The sequence below is a fragment of the Rhinolophus hipposideros genome (genome assembly GCF_964194185.1).
Source record: "Rhinolophus hipposideros genome assembly, chromosome: 5".
NCBI classification, from domain to species: Eukaryota; Metazoa; Chordata; class Mammalia; order Chiroptera; family Rhinolophidae; genus Rhinolophus; species Rhinolophus hipposideros.
In genome coordinates, this window is record NC_138051.1 from 74420180 (window position 1) to 74439913 (window position 19734).

At 51.4% G+C, this 19734-nt stretch overlaps 1 protein-coding gene across 3 annotated transcripts in view; it reads right to left on the reverse strand.

Moving 5' to 3' along the window:
* Positions 1-660: 660 nt before the first annotated feature.
* Positions 661-19734, reverse strand: part of ACTN1 (actinin alpha 1) — a 90516-nt gene continuing 71442 nt past the window's right edge. Inside the window, exons 9-22 of one of the 3 annotated variants that reach the window (XM_081048803.1) lie at positions 17884-17976; positions 16301-16531; positions 14526-14673; positions 11385-11535; positions 10771-10879; positions 10164-10304; positions 8946-9128; positions 8506-8640; positions 7165-7344; positions 6591-6737; positions 5534-5614; positions 5000-5065; positions 3649-3807; positions 661-3382 (exon numbers count right to left, since the gene is read on the reverse strand). In XM_081048803.1, the coding sequence (XP_080904929.1) occupies positions 3224-3382; positions 3649-3807; positions 5000-5065; positions 5534-5614; positions 6591-6737; positions 7165-7344; positions 8506-8640; positions 8946-9128; positions 10164-10304; positions 10771-10879; positions 11385-11535; positions 14526-14673; positions 16301-16531; positions 17884-17976 (1983 nt within the window). In that variant the 3' untranslated portion in view covers positions 661-3223. The remainder of the gene's footprint in view (positions 3383-3648; positions 3808-4999; positions 5066-5533; positions 5615-6590; positions 6738-7164; positions 7345-8505; positions 8641-8945; positions 9129-10163; positions 10305-10770; positions 10880-11384; positions 11536-14525; positions 14674-16300; positions 16532-17883; positions 17977-19734) is intronic. The other 2 variants (XM_081048802.1, XM_081048801.1) reach the window with 2 other exon arrangements.

Consider the following 19734-nt stretch of genomic DNA (forward strand, 5'->3'; position numbering starts at 1 on the left):
GACTTGAAATCCCATTTAGAACTAAACAAATGGAGTGAATCAGACCCTTAGTATTAATATTTTGGTGTGTTCAGCAGTTTTGTACAAATCATGACACTCTGTAGATTAATTTAGGGTGCTTGAACACGCCATAGAAGCTGGCCTATATTAGCGTGTGGTTTTCATCTGAAATGTGTAATTAAAATTAGGTGTGCGATTTTAATTTTGGAGGTGTAAGAGAATTGTTAGCAAACTCTGAGAGTCTTTGAACTGCTCCAGAGAAGTTGATTACTACACGTATAATACTGTGTTTCCCCCAAAATAAGACCTAGCCGGACTATCAGCTCTAATGCATCTTTTGGAGCAAAAATTAATATAAGACCTGGTATTGTATTATATTAATTATATTATTATATTACATAAAACTGGGTTTCATAGTAAAATAAGACTGAGTCTTATTTTGAATTAATTTTTGCTCCAAAAGACACATTAGAGCTGATTGCCGGGCTAGGTCTTATTTTCAGGGAAACACAAAGTATTTCAATTGCTTTGTGCTAAGCAAGAGCTTTGTTGCTTGGATTTGAATCTGCCTGAGTCGGGAGGCTGATGTCTTGGAAAAAATTATTAAAACTTGGAAATATGTTTAAAAATATTAAAAGGCATTTAACAAAGTTTGCAAATGGGGTCAATTGGGAGGATTTAATGTGTTAAATATATGCATGGTTAGGACAAGCATGAGTTATTTTTACAGAAAAAGTTACATTATCAATATAGCAAGATGTACATGATGACCTTAAAAGCTTAAGAAATAGATTTTTAAAGTTTCACCTCTTTAACAAATTGAAATTAATTTAATCATCGTTATTTGCTCACACATATATATAAGTGCCCTTAACATTGAGCAACTCAAACAAGGGCATTTCTCTTAAGGTTGTAGAATAACTTGGGAAACTCACTTTCGTTCAAATGACTACAGTTTTTTTTGTAAGTGAGCTCTGATAAGGAAGGGATCATACCGGTACTTCTGGAAACTGAGGCATGTTAAAAGTGCTTGCGCTTTGAGGAAACTTTCTGCTTGGAACCATTTCTCCCTCTCCTCAACTCCTATAACACTGTGACCTCTTGGTGAGGCTCACATGTAAATAGCTAAAACAAGGGATCTTGTGTATTGGCCTGTTTCACAAGACTGACTCTCTGAGACCAGGTTTGGGCCTTGTTCCATGGTGTTCCCCACAGAGCTGCAGCCACAGCAGACCCACAGTGAACATTTACTGGAGCTTTTACCAGCTACTGGCAAAACCTACAGGAATGCTTCCTAAACTAAAGGCCAACATTCCCGGCCCTCCCACTGGTGTCCTTCTCCTGAGCAGCCCCCCAACCTGGACCCTCTTTCCTAGGGCAGCAGGTATTCCAGACACTTACTGAACTCAGTCCGAAACAAGAGGACCCTGTACCAAGGACTGTCATCACTGGTCCCAGTTCAGTAAGTTCTGGTTCAGTCTTACTCCTCTTACATGAGGTGACATATCACGTTAAGGGTTCTCTTTCTAACAGATCCTTCAACCCAATCCCTTGAAATTTAAAATAAGATTGACCACAGCTAACATTTATTTGTACTACTCTTCTAGGAGCTCTGTGTGTTTGTTATTGCATTGACTTTCCAATAGCACTGTTAGCCCCACATAATACGTCAGAGAACAATAGTGCAATTTACCTGTTTTGGAAATGGCAGTCATAGATTTGAACTTTGGCAGTCAGGCTCCACAGACCCAATTCCCTGTAACCGCCACACTAAACTAGACGTAGCCATGACTGGAATACAGACCTACGGCTTCTGTTGCTAACTTACATTTCTGTAATCCACGGTGCTGTTATTACCCACACCATCTTTGACAGTCTTCATTGCCTGCACTTTGAGTAAAAGATAGCCTCAGGGAGGAGAGACAGGTAAGGAGGGAAAACAGGAGAAGCTACAGTTTGCACACAGATCCTCTGGGATATTGTTAAAATGATTCAGAAGGCCGGGGGCGGGCCTAAGAGTCTGCATTTCCAAGAAGCTCCCAGGTGATGCTGGCTAGCTGCTGTCTGTGGGACATCTTCAATAGTAAAAGGTGAGATAACCTTTACTGAGACAACTCAATTTGTTCCGTGGCAAAAATAAAAGACCTCACTTAAAAAAAAAAAAAAAGTGTAAGTCATTTGAAAGAAAGTGTGTTTACCAAGTTATCACAGAACTGTTTGATGTTATGGAAAAACAAACCAAGGTGGGACTTAACCATCCAGGACCTTAACCATCCAGGACCTTATTTTCAATTCAGAAGAGCCTTCTGAGGAAACCACCTTTCCCTTTTTAAAACAAAGAAACTGAAGAGCAAGAAGATTGAATGTGTCAGGGTCAAAAACCTATTAGGGGGGGATGTCTGGGTGCCCCAACCATCCTTGAACCCACACACACGTCTGTGAAACAGCAAGCAAGGAGCAAGCCATGGGATCGTTGCTGCGTTAATATGGCCTGTGCCAAGCAATACCAATTCTGTCCTGACCATTTTTAATAATAGGCAATATTAAAATTAAAAAGAAAAAAAAAGCATGTCCTGCTGAAGAGGCTAATCACACCTCTGAACTTAAAAATGAGACAAGCCACATAAAGTCTCTTCCTTAAAAAACAGCCATTTCAAAAGATTTTCTTTAATATCATAAAATATTTTCATGGACAAGTGAGCTAGCAAACACATGCACCAATGTGCCTTTTGACAAGATTACCCCCACCCCTACCCCCCACTCCCACATCAAGGTGGACATGAGATTGGAGAAATGAATACAGCAGATGGAACAGATAGAAAAAAAAATTGATAAAAAGGATGGAATAAAACATTGTGCTTGGTTACTTTCCTATGTCACAACAAAACAAAACATTTCGGTGCAAATAGTTAATTCTTCCTCTTTTCCATTTAAGTCTGGTGGAGAAAAAAATACTTTTTCTATAATAAAATATGCATTTTTTTTGTTTTTCACTTTTTTAACGTAACTTTTTTTTCTTTTTTTTTTTTTGCAGAAAATAATTTGTAAACTGTCACTTGGCGGGCAAGGAGGCTCGATGCCGCGTGGGTCCCAGCTCGCCCTATTGGAGGCTGAGTGCAGAACCCGAGCGGGAGAGTGGGGGACAGCGGAGGCGCAGGGCGGGGCTCGCACAGGTAGGGCGCAGCGGGCAAGGGAGTAGGACTGGCTGGGCAGGTTAGAGGGGTTAGAGGTCACTCTCGCCGTAGAGCGCCGTGGAGAAGGACATGTAGTCCAGAGCACCGGGTACAGCGTCAGGGCCAGTGTAGGGGGCCATTCGCGCGATGCAGTACTCAGCCTGGTCTGGTGGCAGCTCCCGGCGCAGCTCGTCCACCGTGATGTAGTTCTGCGGAGAGAGTGGTCAGGACAGCCGGTCAGTGCAGCCACAAAGCCCAGCAGCTGTGAACTGCACTGTCCCACATTCCAGCCCCCCTAGGACTTGTGGACACGGACACACACACACCCCACATACATATGTATACCTGCATACAGTGGGGCCCTGCAGGACCCTGTATGAAGGGGTGATGTCAAGTGTTCACAATCTTCCCTCCACATTCCAGCCCAGCCTGTGCCTACCAACCCAGCTCGCCACCCACACCATCGCAAGCACACCTTGTCGCCAGCCAGGATCTTGAAGGAAGCCATGACTTGGTCTGCTGTATCTGTGTCAGCTGTCTCACGGGACATGAAGTCGATGAAGGCCTGGAATGTCACTACCCCTAAGCGGTTGGGGTCCACAATGCTCATGATGCGGGCAAATTCTGCCTCTCCCTGGAGAGAAGAGCCAAGCCCAGGCCTGTCAGCCTCTGAGCCACAGCCTGCTGGGACTTTCTCAGAGTGACCTGAAGCCCCTGGGGGCTCAGAGTAGCCTGTGGCTGTTAGAGGGCGCAGCAACCCCTGACCTAACCTGGGTCGTCCTGAGGGTATGACAGCGACACCCACCAGTGAAGACCCGGCTCAGAGCTTCCCACCCCTTACAAATGCCTGGGCTCCTCTTGGAGCAAGTTATAAAAATGCTGATAAGACAACAACACACAGAATATATTGCATACCAGACACTATTCTAAGCGCTGTGTATATTTTAATTTACATAACCCTCACCACAACCATACAATTTAGGTATTTATTATTTCCATCAGATGAGAAGCCTGAAGCCCAGATAGGCTTAGCGACTTGCCCAAGGTCACACAGCCAGTAGGTAGCAGAGCTGGGATTTGAACTTGGGCAGTCTGGCTCCACAACCTGTGCTCTCCCCATTTTCCATGTGCCAGACTAGTGCACAGCACTCACGTAGGTTCCTTCGTTTAACCCTTACAACAGTTCTTGCCTCATCCTGGCCCCCAAGCTGGTGATGGCAGAGCTGAGATTTACTTCTGGGTTAACTATTCCTAGAGCCCGTGCTCTCGCCCCTGTGCTGATCCGCCCAAGAGCTCTGCACTTTGCACCATGGCCCAGGAGTCGCCTGGCTGCCCAGCTAAGGCCCGTGCACTGTTCAGAAGGCCCGCGTGAGGCCAGACAGCTGAGAAGGTTGGGTAGGAGCCTGGGGCAATGGCATAGGGTGGCAGGCTTGGCTGGAGCCACTACCAGGGAAATGGTAAGAAATCTCCCCGCCTTGTACAAGAAGAAACAAGCCAATCCAAACCCAGAATGTCCAAACCACCAGTGCTTCCTACCAGCCGTAGGTCAACCCAGCTGTCCATGGTAGAAGTGAGAAAGCCTGTCTCCACAGTAAATACCGAAGATAAACTGGCACACACTGAGGGGGCGAAGGCCAGGCCTCCAGGACACACAGGCCCTGCAGCTAGGCTCTGCCTTCCAGGCGCCATCTTCCAAGGACCACAACCTTGAGGCTGCTGGGGAGGGCAGCCCCTCGCCTGAGGGCCTCCAGACTCCAGGGCTAGGACTTGGCCTCTGTGGCCAGCTGGCTGCTCCGCACCAGGACAGAGGGTGGGGTTTACATTACCATGTTATAACCCATGGAGATAAGGCAGGCGCGGAAATCATCTGTGTCCATCATGCCTGTCTTCTTCTGTGGGGGCAGTGGCACCAAGACACAAGGAGGGTCAGAGGTGGAATGGAAAAGGGCCGGCCCAAGGCCAGGAAGACAGGGCACAGAGGGCCAGAGGGGAGGATGAGGTGTATGGTTTCGGCGTCAGGAAGGGGCAAGGAACATAGGGGTAGATGTAAATATACAACCGGGGGAAATGTCCACAGGAAGGAGGGAAGACAGAGCAGGGAGATGGAGTATGGAGAACAGCGAGGAGAGAGGAAGGCAGGCACGGAGCAGGTTCCCACGAAAGACAATCGACAGCAGAGTCACAGGTCGGAGTAGCGGGAGGAGGAGCCAGGTGGGGACAGCAGAAGACGACGAGCCCCACGGCCCACAGGAAAGGGGGGACAGGGAGATCCAGACAGACAGAGAAGAGAAAAAGGAGAAACGCGTTATTTCTCGCCCCGAATTCCACCCCTGAGCGTGCTCCATGCAGGAGGCAAGTACCTGGGGGTCGTTGCCAATATCATAACCCAAGCTGATGAGGCAGGCTTTGAACTCCTCGGGACCCAGCGTGCCGGAGTGATCCTGGGGCCGCCGTGCGCCAGGCAGCGAGCCATGCGGTGCCAGGGAGGTGGAGGCCGTGAGGGGAGGGGATGGGCCATGCCCCAGGGGGAAGGGTAGCACGTGAGGGGAGACACAGGGACACAGGCATGCGGATGAAGAGGGTGGAATAGTGGATGGGGAAGGGGAGGAAGGGAAATAAAAGTGCACAAGGTTAGACACATGGATGTGGCCCCATGGGTGCCCTCGCCCTGGCACACGAAACCCTGCTCTGGGAAGCAGGCCAGAAGGGAGCACAGTGAGCCATGTGGGTGAGAAGCCCCCAGATGTGCCCAGCCCACACCCAGCCTAATGCCCCACCCCAGCTTCCAGGTGGGCTTCACCCAGTCAGGGACCAGGAGGGCAGTGAAGCAGGCAGGGTGGTGGGCAGCACCTAACCCCATGCTCTCTCCCACCCTATGTGGTCACCCCAAAGCCCCAGGGCACTGGGAGGGGCACCCATGTAAAACCTGGCCTATCCCAGAGCTGGATGAGAACCCAGCTGACAATTCTAACATCCCGCAGAGTATCCCAAAGGCTGTCCCAGGGGTGGGGTGAGGTAGGAGGGAGCTTCTGCTCCTCTGTCCTGAGGCACAGGCAAAGGACAGTCCCCACAGCTAGGGGCCAAAAGCCTTCACTCGAGGCTATGGTGGTCTTGCTCCCAAGGACTGATGACTCACGGTAGGAGAGCAGGGGTCAGGGGTTCTCTCTCCACCCTGAATGAGCTCTTTTCAGGAAAGCAGACAGGCTCATAGGATACCAGGACTGGCTTTCCAAGGCCAGCATCATGCAGGACAGGGTCAGGGAAGGCTGATGGCAGCTCCTCCTTCTCCTTCCTCCTCCTCCTCACCTGCCCAGGAACTGGGTCCCACATAGCTGCCCACACCCTTGGGCAGTGCCCTCCAGGGCCCTGGGGCAGGCAGGGGCTGCTTGAAGCAAGTGCAGGGAGTGGGTCTCTCACCCGGTCAAAGTGGTTGAAGGAGGCCCGGAACTCGTTCATCTGCTCCTGGCTGATGCCCTTGGCATCCCGGGTCAGGATCTGGTTCTCCACCTCGTTGATGGTCCTGGCGATGGTGGTGAGGAGCTGCTCCCACCCCACGCGGATGTGCTGGGAGCGGGCAAGGGGCTTGTCAGCATAGGGGCCGCAGGCCTGGGCCCAGGCTGCCCTTGTCCACTCCTTCCTCTAACTGTTCGACGGCCAAAGGAATCAAACCTTGCCTTCCACCCAGATTCCCAGTTTCAGCAGAGGCAGGGGAACCAGGACAATATACCAGGACAGAGGACCCGGAAGACGAAGAGGGAAGCATGGGCAAATGTTGAAAATCTGTATGCCAACAAGCTCCTTGGGAAATCCAGAAGACATTGAGGATTAAAGACCCAGAACTCCTGGGGTGAGGAAAAGTGAGTACCGCCTCACTCCAAAGCAAGAATCTATAGCCAGTTTCCTTGGAAGATGACAGCCAGCCCGCTGCCCCGACCCAGGATGGGGGAGCAGTGGGGCTTCCTCCCCAGAGAAGCAAGGCCGTACCACCCACCTCCATGGTGTAGTTGGTGTGCTTGTTGTCAAAGATGAGTGCCTCCTGGATGAGCTGGTGGTCACCCTCCAGCTGGTCAATCTTGGGCTTGTAGTTGACGATGCTCTTCTCATACTGCCGCAGGTGGCTCAGTTGGTCCTCCAGGGTCCCATGCATCTCGATGGAGATCCTCCCTATCTCCTGCTCACCCAGGAAGGAGACCCTTGTCAGACCCCACTGTGCCCCCGGGGTGGAGACTGGGGCCCCCATATCATTGGTCAACCCCTCAGATGATTCTCGGCTCCCACTCTAGCACCAGGGAGCCCATCGGGTAATTAGTAAGCCTGGAGCTAGACACATTCAGTGTGGGGACTCTTTGGTATGGAAATAGCATCAAGAGGTGTGTAACAAGCATTGTTACCACTGGATGAAACACCTCCTGTCAGTCTCAGGAAGGGGATGTAAGCTCAGCTGCTAACCTAATCTCTGCTTGCTATTCAAACCGCCTTCCTAAGCCTTATTCCTGACCACCGCTCATCTCAGGGACCCTTGCTGTGCCCACTGAGCCAGGTCCTCATGGCCTCCGTGCACCTGACTTACCTCCTCAGTGGCCATGATCCTCCAGTTCTGCAACTAGGATGCCTGCCTTGGCCCAGCTCAATCCACCCATCTCCGTGAGCCAGGTCTAACCCTTGTTTCTGTCTGTCCTCCATCCATGTAAACAAACCTTTTTGTGAAAGTACTTTCTATGCACTCAATTCAATCCAACAAATATTTCCTCAGTACCTACTATGAACAATGTGCCAAGCAGATGGGGGGTGGGGTGCCGGGAAACACAAACATGAACTCAACCTAGGCTCTGGCCTCAAGGAACCCAGAGGGACACCCAAGAGATGTCCCTTCTCTGATCTACAGCACCCTGCTATCTGGCCCACACAATTCAGCAAAATGTCCCACGCTTGCCCGAGGTTCAGTTCTGTCTCTGGGAAGATCATCTTCTTTGACCAAACTCATTGCTCAGGAGCAGTGGTAATGGAGGAACAGAGACCTGGTCAGCCAGATAAGCCATAAAGGGTAAGCTGAGTCAGCAATCCAGGCACTGATCCCTCTGTGGGACTTTCTCATGTGGCTCTTCAGTGGTGTCCCTATGTGGGTCTTTGTTCCTAAGCCAGAGGTGGGATCAGCCTGCAGGCTTCCCCGCATGAGCTCCACACCCTCTGTAGGAGAGCAGAGTAGTCATGGGCTCAGGACCAACAGTCCTCCATGGGTCCTGCCCGGGAGGGGACAAGGCAAACCTGTCCGTCTGGGATGGTGCTGGGAAGGGGTGGAAGCCCCACCCCTGCCTCCCACAATGAGACCCACCTCCATCTTGGTCTGGATCCAGGGCCCGATGACATTGGCCTGTGCTCCGAACTGTTTGCGTAGCCTCTCGTTGTGCTGTTGGCGGGCATGCTCCTCCGTCAGGGCCTGGTCCCTCCGAGGCACCAACTGCCGCACCTGGGGCAGGAACAACCAAGGGACACTGGGGATGGGGCCAGCCATCTGCCCCGTAGTTCAGATGAGGAAACAGAACCCATGGAGGGAAGGGACCAAGTCAGTAACAGAACGGGAGTGAAGACATTGACCTGCTCTAGAAATGCAGGTCACTTATTATCTTGACGGATAATGAGTATTGACTATGTGACAAAAAGTAAAAAGAAAGAAATCAATACAAATCCATCAATGAAAAAAGGGACACCAATCCCTACCCTTATGAAACTTCCAGTGGCCCAGCCAACGCCCCACCCCGCCCTTGGACTCACATGGTCCCATTTGCCGTTGATCTCCTGAGGCGTGATGGTTGTGTAGGGGTTGGTGCCCGCCATGTTGACGTGATAGGTCTGGACAATCTTGGACACCTCATTGTGGATGCCCAGGATGGCCAGGCGCTCCTTGTCGGCGTCGGGGAGGGTGGCCTTGAACTGCTCATGGGCTGTGGTCAGTCCCTGGACAGAGAGGAGGATGCAGGAGAAGCACTGTGACTGTGGGGGCTGCTGCCTCCATGGGCACGACGAGCAAAGGGGGCCCTGCAGGCCCCAGGGCACAGACCTAGGGCCCCAGAGACCTAGAGGCGTCAACTAAGGATTCTCACAGCTAAGAACCAGGAAGGCAGCGCTGGCCATGGGAAGGTGAAGGCAAGGCCATCAAAGCAACAGTTCCCTGCTCGGCGCTGGGGAAGTCGCAGCAACCCTGGGGCATTCACCACCCCACAGTCCGGCCAGGGACAAGCGGGGCCCTGAGGCCTGCTCCAGGTGACCTCCTCAGCGCTTTGTAAAACCTTTCAATCTAACACTCTGCAGCTCTACAAAAGAATAAGGAAGCTGTATATTGATATGAAACAAGCTCCAAGATAACTGTTAAAGGTTCAAGATATAGTAGATAATAAAAACTACTTTTTCTGTAAAACAGGGTGTGGAGAAGAACCTGTTAATAAATAAATACATTGGGGTGGCCGGATGGCTCAGTTGGTTAGAGCGCGAGCTCTCAACAACAAGATTGCTGGTTCAAGCCCGCATGGGACGGTGGGCTGTGCCCCCTGCAACTAAAGATTGAAAATGGAGACTGGACTTGGAGCTGAGCTGCGCCCTCCACAACTAGACTGAAGGACAATGACTTGGAGCTGATGGGCCCTGGAGAAACACACGGTTCCCCAATATTCCCCAATAAAGTTTAAAAAATAAATAAATAGATTTGCTCACATATGCAGAGACAGTGCTTACCTCTGGGAAAGGGCATTGGGGGTTGGGGGACAAGGGGTAGGAGCAAGAACTTATCGCATATTCTTTTTACCTTTTAGATTTTATGGCAAGTGCATATATTGCCTAATCAAAATAAGCAAAACGCAAAGGTTTTGAATCTATAATATCCCTGGGACGCTGTCCCTAGTCCTCTTCCCCACAGGGGCAGTGCTGCAGGAGTGGGACTGGCCGAGGATAACCGTCGGGGAGCCGGCCTCCAGAGTTGAGGGGCTTGCAGCACACCTGGATCTCCTCGATGGTGTGCACGATAAAGGTGTCCTGCAGGTCCTCCATGGCGCCCTCCATCCAGTTGTTGAAGGGCGCGGCCCGCTTGGCGTACTCCAAATACAGCTCGTCAATGGTCTCCAGTAATTTCTCTGTCCGCTGGAAGTGCCAAATGGGGTGGGGGTAGGGAGATGTTTAGCAGAGTCATATCCAGAATTCTTCCCCTTCCTCCAAGGGCCTCCACGATCCTCCTGGCCAGCCCCAAGGGGTCCAGGTCTGGAAACACCAGACTAATTCAGACAGAAAGAACAAGCTCTCTGGGCCACTGGTTCTTTAGTTGGAGTGTACGGACTACTCCACATTAGAATCAGGAAAGTGTTCAAATGTCTGGGGTTGGGCTATGTGCACTAAACCAGGGCAATGATATGATTAGGGCAAGAGAGGAAGCATCTCCACAGAGCAAAGCCCAAATCCAGTGCCAATGTGAGCCTTCAACACTAAGGCCAGAGCTGGGGAAGGTCTAGGGGACCCAGTGGAGCCTTTTGGCCCACAGCAGAGTCATGAAGCAGAAAGGGGCACAGAGAGCTGCTGGCAGCAGGACTCCATCTCTCTTGGGGACCCTCACCTCCAGGGCTTCTCTCCGCTTCTGGGTTAGGGCCCCCAGATTGTCCCACTGGTCACAGATCTTTTGGCACCGGGCATTGACACTGGGTGAATCGTAATAGTCCAGCTCACTGGGAAGGAAGAGACAAAGAGTCAGGTGGCCCAGGCTACCTCTAAGGCCTGCTTTCCAATTCCTGAGGCTGGGGGCACTAGTGGTGCTGGAAGGTCAGATGCGCTCCCTTCATCCTGACCTTCCAGGTGCCTCTCCCAAGTCCCCAACTCTTGGACCACTGGGAAGAGGCCAAGAAGGCCAGTACTTTCCAAGTGTCCCCACCTCAACCTTGGTTGGAGGCACTGTCAATCTTGACCTGATGTTCAACATCAGGGAGCTGCTGAGGCAGTGGGAGCTCAGAGCCAAGACTTGGTCAATCTCTAGTGCTGCACTGGTTACAGCTAAGGACCGAAGGCCTGTGACAGGAGGGGTCATGGGCTCATTCCCCACCTGGAGGAACATTCTTCGCCTTCTGTATTGACAACCTTCCTGCCAAGGCCCTGGGCTGTACCCACCCCCCTCACTCATCAGGGTCACACATCCATCTCCCATAGCGGCCCCGGCCTTTGGCAGGCCGCACTTACTTGAGTTCCTGTGCAATGGCGGCAATCTGCTCCACACGATCCTGGTGGGCGGCAAGGTCACTCTCAAAGGCCTCATGTTTCTTGAGCAGGGCCTTGATCTCCGAGAGGGTGGCCGTCTCATAATCCTTCTGCCGCAGCATGAGCTCTTTGCCTGGATTCGGAAAGACGGTACAAGGCTGAGCTGAAGCTGGAGGCTGAAGGGAGGCCCCATCTTCCTAAACTGACCATCCACCGCTCAGGGCCCCAGGAGCTGCACTTCCAGGGGTACATCCCAAGGATATCCCCACCGTACAATGTCCAATCATCTACAGAGAAAGCAGATGTGCGACCAGAACATCCACTGGGGGGGTCGGGCCAGGAAAGTTACTATTCTCCACGGAGCACGCATGGCAGCATCAGACGTGGTTACACACCAAGGCTACGTGGGACTACGGGGGATGGATAGCGTATGACACTAACTTTATGAACAGCAGGAAACAAGGATCTACGCCCCATGGTATAACCAGGAAAAAACAAGCCAAACAGCCAGGGGTACCCCATCTTCAGTTTCTCTTCTTATTGTTGCTAGCCCCCATCAGCCCTGCAGGGACCCCTCCCCTCAACTACTCTCAGTGTGTCCAGGACACTCTACACAACATCCATCAATGGCCAGAGCCTTCTCCAACCATCAGGTGCACCGCCCTCCATCTTCATGGGTGGGCAGGGCTTACATTTCTTGGGTTTCTATCTCCTGGCAGGAAAATGGGATGAGATAAATATGACCTCTGGGAGACTGTTGTTAGATGATAGTCGACAGTCGCCTTGTGAAGTGACTTGCACAGGAAAGAGCCCTACTTGGCCTTCTTGCACACCCTTCCCGTGTCTGCACGCCCATCCCCATATTTGCACCCCACCCCGTGTTTGCGAGGATGCTCAGCCCCTCTCTGTGAATGAAGGCGGGGCTTCGAGGCTGAGGGCTGTGCCCAATATGACATTTCTTTCCTTCCCTCTACTCTTTAAGTCAGAATAATAATACAACATAAAAAAATTACAGACGTGCCTGCATATCTACTACTTTTCAGTCTTTCCTTATGTGGATGTGGTGGTAAAACCACAGGGTATATATAAATTATATTTCCTGCTTTTAAAATATTCAGGAGCGTATCATCAGAGTTTCTGCTTCGGCTCCACAGTCTTCATATGTGCCCCTCTGACAGCTGCAAAGCTTTCTGTCACTGGTGTAACCACTCGCCGCCCTACTGTGGGCGATCAGGCCCCTCAGCGTGCACTACCAAAGATGGTCTCACTGCAAACATCTTCAGACATGCGAGTTCTGCCCATGTTTAGGATTAATTCTTTAGACAGTCTTAAGAAATGGAGTTCCTGGGTTAGCAGGCAATAACATTGTTAGGTATGAATGCATGACAGACCGCGTCTGTCAGAGGTTTTGCTGGCATGCCAGTGCCACTCATGCCCTTGCTGGTGGTTGGCAAGTGGACAGCAGGGTAAGCCCTACTCTGTACCTTGCTGTGGGCTGTTCTTTGGCCCCAGAGAGAACATGATAGAAGTATGTGGGTGAATCAGTACAACCTCCATCATTCCCTTGCCACTCTGCACCACCCACACCAGGATAAGTAACTCCATACGAGTACATGTACAGAGGAAGGCGGGCAACAATCTCCTATCATTGTGTACGAAGCCCAGCATATGTACTTACAATGGGGAGTTAAACCCAGCCCCCCGACTGAGTCCAGCGGACTCCTATCTCCTACCAAGCCAAGCCGCTCCCAAGTGGCCGTAGGAAGTGGCCATCCCTATTATCTTCAGCCTAAGGTGTGAAGAGCATGACAGAGCTGAGTAGGGAAGCCATAGGGCATTGAGCTCCACCAGTCAATGGGGTCTGTCCCAGGGCCTCCAGCTGAAATGGATGCAGGGCCCTAAGATTTGTGCAGCCCCGTTCCCCTCTCCAGCCCCAGCCAAGGTTCTGACGAAGACACTATTCCAGGTGTGATTTTTCTCTCTTTGGAGTTAACCTTTCCTGCCAATAAGCAGATAGATACCAGACGTAGCCCAAGTGTCTCCAGGTCAGAGTAATGGAGACACACACGTGCTAAGGCAAGGGCTCTGTTTCTCTATAACTGGAGGCCAGAAACAGGACTAGGAAGGCAGTGGAGGAAAAATACCCAGGGCAGCCATTTCCGGAGTACTTTCTACGTGCTGGACACTCAACTAAGCATTAAAGGTACTATCCCATTTAAGCCTACTGCAACCCTATGGGAGGTGTACTGGGTGGGATAGTGTCCTCCCCAAATTCACATCTACCCAGAACTTCAGCATCTGACTGTATTTGGAAATAGGGTCTTTGTAGATGTAATTGGTTAAGATGAGGTCATAATGGATTAGGGTGGGCCCTAATTCCAATGTCTGGTGTTTCCATTAGAAAAAGGAGATTCAGTCACAGAGACACAGAGAGAAGAAGCAGCTGTGACGACAGAGGCAGAGATTGGAGAGAGACAAGCCAAGGAATGCCAAGGACTGCTGGCAACCAGTGGCTAAGAGGAAGCATGAGATGGCCTCCTTCTCAGAGCCTCCAGGAGGAGCCAAGCCTGCTGTCACTCAATTTAGGACTTCCAGCTTTCCAAACTGTGATAGAATATGCTTCTGTTGTGTTAAGCCACCCGGTTTATGATAATTTGTTATGGCAGCCCTAGGAAACTAATTAAGGAAAGAACCACATCGTCTGCATGGTACAGATGAGGAAATGAGACCTGGGGGTTAAGTCACTCGTCCATGTTTACACTGCTCCTAGGTGACAGGATTCGAACCCCAACATAACTGATTCAGGGAAGTAGAAATCAGTGTGGTGACCAGAACGATCAGAAATTAACATGTACGGAGCACTGTGCTACACCAGGAACTCGTCTCAGGGCTTTACATGTACTAATTCATTTCATTCTTATAAACCTATGAAATTGATATTATCCCCACATTACAGATGAGAAAAGTGAGGCAACCAAAAGGCTAATGAACTTACCTAACGTCAAAAAACTAGTAAGAGAAAACAAAACTAACAAAAAGCAAAAGAAAGATTTGTGCTGGTAGCTGGGTTGGGGGCGTGTGAAAGCCAGAACCTTCCGGGAGCCAGGAGGCAGCTAGCCTTACCGTCCGTCCAGGCCTCGTGGATGGAGGCCTTCTGCCGGAACTTCTCCGCCAGGTGGTCGAGCCGCTCCAGCCTCCGGATCTCATTCAGCAGCCATTCCTCATAGCCCTTCTCTGCCTGCTCCAGGCAGCCCCAGGCATTATTGATGTCCTGTGGGGATAGGAGGTGTCAGGTCAGGGCCGGGCGTGGGCCTGGGTCCTTGAGACCACCACAGCTGCTCCGTGCCTCCCAGGAGGAGCCTCTTCCCCATCTTGGCCATACCCAGCTTGGGCCCCACCCAACCCCATGGGTATTTTCCTGAGCTCTTGAGCACAGACCACTTAGGCAGAGTGGGGCCCAAGTTCATATGGGCCACCCCGCTATGGGGCTTTGGGGTTCCAGCATTATGGGGAAAGAGTCCAAGGCCCTGTACTGCCGCAGGACTGATTTCTCACAGGATTCTAACCAATTATAGAGCGTGTAGTGCCAGCCAGGTACAGAGAGCAATGAAATGAGCAAAGCAAGCAGGTATGGAGGCCTCCCCACATTTCTGCATCTGCTCGCCAGCACTGGGAAGCAGCCTGGAGCTTTTGGGGACCCTGACCTGGTAGAGTCAGCTAAGAGTCTGAGGACAGTGACATGTTAAACACAAACCCCACAGCTCTTCAGACAGGAAGCCACCAATAGGGCCACCCCCTACAGTTAGCACAAGGGTATCTGGCTGGGCAGTGACAGGCTGAACCTGGCCTGCATGCACCCCAAGGTCTGCCAGGAGTCAGGCTGCATCTGCCCAAGGGATGGTACTTTCTCTAATGTGCGCAGGGCACCCTCTGCCTAGCAAAACAGTGGTTCTGCCCACCTAAAAGCTGCTATTTCAGCCTGGAACCTATTAAAAAGTCTACAATTGTGCAAACTGCATACACAGTGTCCAGGGCCTTTTTTCTCTCCTCCCGATTCCCCAGGGAACCTGCTTCCCTCCAGTGCTGTTTGCACATTTCACCCGTTCTGTCTCCTTCCCGCCTCATATGCCCAGGTTTTTCCCATTCTCCATTTGAAAGAGCAAAAGCTCTATCCTGGTGAATTTTAAAATTTCCTTTTGTATGTTTCTCTGGCTCATAAAATTTCTCCCCCAATCCTGAAGAGAGGGTACGGAGGAATAACACAAAAAGTGATATGAAGCGTATTTAGTAACATGGAAAGGTAGTCACAATGTAATGTTAATTTTTTTAAAGCAGCTTATTAAATAAAACATGCTTTAGAGTTTGCTTAAAAGTTGTACAGAAAGACTAAAAGAATCTCCCCCTGCCACCTGCAAAAAATTCGAAGGTGACACTGGGTAGTAAGATTATAAATAATTTCTAGTTTCTGTATTTTGCTTATTTGTATCTTAGAAGTACCCTACCACAAAAATCTGTTACTTGTTTAAGGTAATAAAATTTAAGCGCTTAAACAAGATTCCATGGAAATACAAATTATCTTTTTAGCCCACTGGCCCATGTGGGAATCGAACCGGCAGCCTTCGGAGTTAGGAGCATGGAGCTCTAACCGCCTGCGCCACCGGGCCGGCCCACAAATTATCTTTATCGCTACTGAACTATGCCCTGTTGGGTTCAGTATGTAAACCAGAATGTCAGGAGAGAGCAGCCAGCCCACAGCTGAGTGTGGGCTGGAGCCTGGGGGTGAGGAAGAAATGACTTCTGGGGCAGTGTACGCACATAGAGGAAAATGGCACTGCCCTGGAGCAGCTCAGGGATGGTGGCAGACCTGGCTGGGGCCCAGGCTGGCCCGCTGGGCTCACCGAGACCATCCTGCCCTCGGAAGGCATGAAGGCGGGCCGGTTGCTGAGGCGCAGCTTGGTCTGCAGCGTGTTGAAGTTGATCTCCAGCTGGCACTTCTCCTGCACCTTGGGCGGCTTGTGCAGGCGCCGGTAGTCACGGAAGTCCTCCAGCTTCTGCTGCATGGCATGCATGGTATTCTCGGGTACCCGGTTCTCTAGCCACGGGATGGTACGGCGGATCCACTCCAGCAGCTGGTGGGGGTGGGGTGTAAAGATGTTGGGAGGGAGGGACAAGGGCCAGCTTCCCTCTTCCAACAGCCGGGAGGTGGCGGGGACCGTCTCTCCTGACCACGCACTCCTTCCCAACTACTACCCGAGGGCATCTCCAGGCCACGAGGCCAGGTCCCAGTGTGTTCCTTCTGAGAACCGCAGGCTTCATGAAGCCTGGCCACTGGGGTACATTGACTTACAGCCAACATCATTCAGTCTTCCTGCTCTGCCAGGGGAAGAACCACAGACAGGGTGGGAAGATGGCTCGACTAAAGCCTGAGTTCTAGTTCTATGTCTACCACCTGGCTGGGACTCAGTTTCCTCATTTATACCATGGACAGGGTTAACAGTTGTTCCCTGAGGTCCCTGCCACCTGACCTTCTAGGATTCTAGAATGTGGTCTTTGATTCAAAAGATCAGCTGGCTGTTGGGGACAGGCAGGAGACAGCCTAGATTGTTTTCCCTGATGAGGTGACGAAGGAGTGGAAGTGATGATAGGAATACTGATCACCAGCATGGTGCCAAGCACGTCACCCAAACTAGCTCATCTGTACAATCACAGGAATCCTATGGGGTTAAGTGCTGTGACCCTCCCCCAGCGTACAGAGGAGGTAACCACAGCACTGTGAAGTTATGTGACTTGCCAAGGTGACCCAGATGGAATGGTAGAGCAGGGGTTAAACTCAGGCACTTGGGTTCCAGAACTTGGGTTTACTATGCTAGATGGCAGATCCACCAAGAGGCCAGGCTCAACTGCTCAGAAAGCTGAATTCTTTTAAGGAAGAAGCAGATGGAGGCTTAACCCAAATGCGGTCAATGGCAGCCAGCAAACCCAGCCCGGTCCCATCCTGTCCCCTAGGTGGGCCCAGCCACCAAGCTAGCCTGAGCCAGCACTGAAATACCCCTGGTTCATGCCCTCTCAGAACCAGACATACTCCTGTTCTGGTTTACGTGAAACTCACAGAAGAGTACACAAGGCCTCTCAGATCCCTTGACTCGCACTTGATAAGTGACTCGCACTCGCACTTGATAAGTGATAAAACCAAGACCCAGAGAGGGGACGGGATTTCCCAGGCTCACTGCTGACGACAGACAAAGCCTGGAACTCAGCTCTCTGAAGCCCAGACATTGGCCCCTGACTCGCCTCTCTACTTTCTGGGAGGGCCAGAGTGGGACCAAAGCTGCTCCGGGTCACCTGTGTTGGGATCGTGGACGACACCCAGCCTGGGACTATGACCCAGGGACGGATTTGGAGGTACAGGTTCTGGGGCTCCCTTTCCTCTTGGGTGGGGTGACAGGGCCTTGCTGGGGTCAGGGGAACCTGGGATACCCACATCGCTGGCCAGCTTCTCGTAGTCTTCCATGAGCTGCTCATTCTCCTGGTTGACGGCCAACACCTTACAGATACGATTGGCTGCTGTCTCGGCCTAGCAAAAAGACAGAGGGTCAGTCAGCCACCAGCAGCAGCAGGAGCACCTGGGACTCACCTGCTCCAACAAAGCCCCCTCCCACCCCTGCAGCTCCGTATGGCTGGAAGGCAGCTCCCGAGGCTTTGAATTCACATCCTCCTCGCCCCTCCTCACCATCCTCTTTGCCAGACCAGGCTAAGTCCCTTACATAAGTGGAGCCCAGACACAAGTCTTGGTGGCTGAACCAGACCTCTGGAGAAGGGCTTGAGTCTGAGACCTGACACACATGTCGGGAAGAAACTAATCCAATGACTGATGTAATCCAAAGGTTCAGGTCAGGTGGCGAGATGATTTCATGCCCACCCTGGAATTCCAAGTGGAAGCCCTGGGACTCCCATGGCTCAGGATCTCAGGCTGGATTTGCCAGAATCTTGGAGATGTAGGAATTCAAATCTGGGCGTCCTGGAATAAATGCTGACTGAGAAGCAGTGGGGCCGCTCAAGATCCCTGCAGAATCTCTCAAGGCTCCGGGCTCAAAACTTGAAGTGCTTTAGAGAAAGCCAAGGAACCTGTTACTGCACGAACGGCAGGGATTAAGGATCAAAGCAGCATGGGCAGGATACCCAGAACAGTCCGCACGGGCACCTCTGGGAAAGCGAAGCACACACCGTGCACTGAGAGCTGGGCACGCAGACACCCACGGTGGGCCTCAGCAGCCAGAAAACTGAAAGAGGACTGAATGGTAACCAGATACAAAGGCCCAGAAACCCCAAAAAGATGCTGCCTTCTCCGGCCGGCTGTGGAGGGAACTGTGCACCTCAGGCCAGCAGGGGCCAGGTGTTCCTAAGCCACTTCACTCAGGTGTGTTTTTGTGCACATCCAAACCCAACTCCAAAAGAAGGGAACTCAAAGCATTTTGGGGGGTTCTGAGGTAGAAAGGAAGACAGATAATCCCTGTGAGAAGACAGGTACACATCTTGGGGCCCTAGAGAAGACTGACTCTGCAGATGACAAAGGATGACAAAGGCTCAAGGGGTAGAAAGATGGGACCTCACAACTGGTTAATGAACAAGACAAAATGGGTTTCAACTGCAGCAAGACAGACTGAGGTTAGGCATAAGGAAGGACTTCCTGAGAATGAGGAAGGAATTTGGATTGAGGAGGAATGACTAAGAAAACGTAAATGTTTTTTCCTTGCAGAACTTTTCAAATAGGACATACACCCACCAAATCACATGATTTGTGGGTGACTGTGCTGGGAAGTATGTGTGTGCAGAATGAGATCATCATAAATATGGTATTTTCGAGCTCAAAGTCAAGAGACTGTATCCACCAGGTTACGGTATCAGAGAGGATGGGCCTCCAGCAGATGAACTATGGAAACGGCCAGTGGAGGAGCTAAAGGCCCTCTGAGATGGAGACTTCAAGTCCCAGGTCTCACAAAACTGAGGCAAGGAGTCACATCCTTAGACCCTCATCCTCTGCCCCCCAACTCGACTCTGTGCTAGCAATGGCATAACTCCTGGGTGATTGTCCTTCCTTTGGAGAAACAAGGAACCACGGGGAATCCCAAGAGGTGACAAGCAGGGAAATTCCTTCCTGGAGTCTGTCCCAGAAGATGTGGGGCCCCGGAAAAAACAGGGTCGTGGGAACCAGGCCGAAGTGTCCCACGAGGCGGCTGAAGTCATTGGGGCCACTTGAAGGCCAGGACAGGGGACGCAAGGAAGGCCAACGCAGTACTCTGTGCTGACATTTATGGAAGAGCGCGGGGTGGCT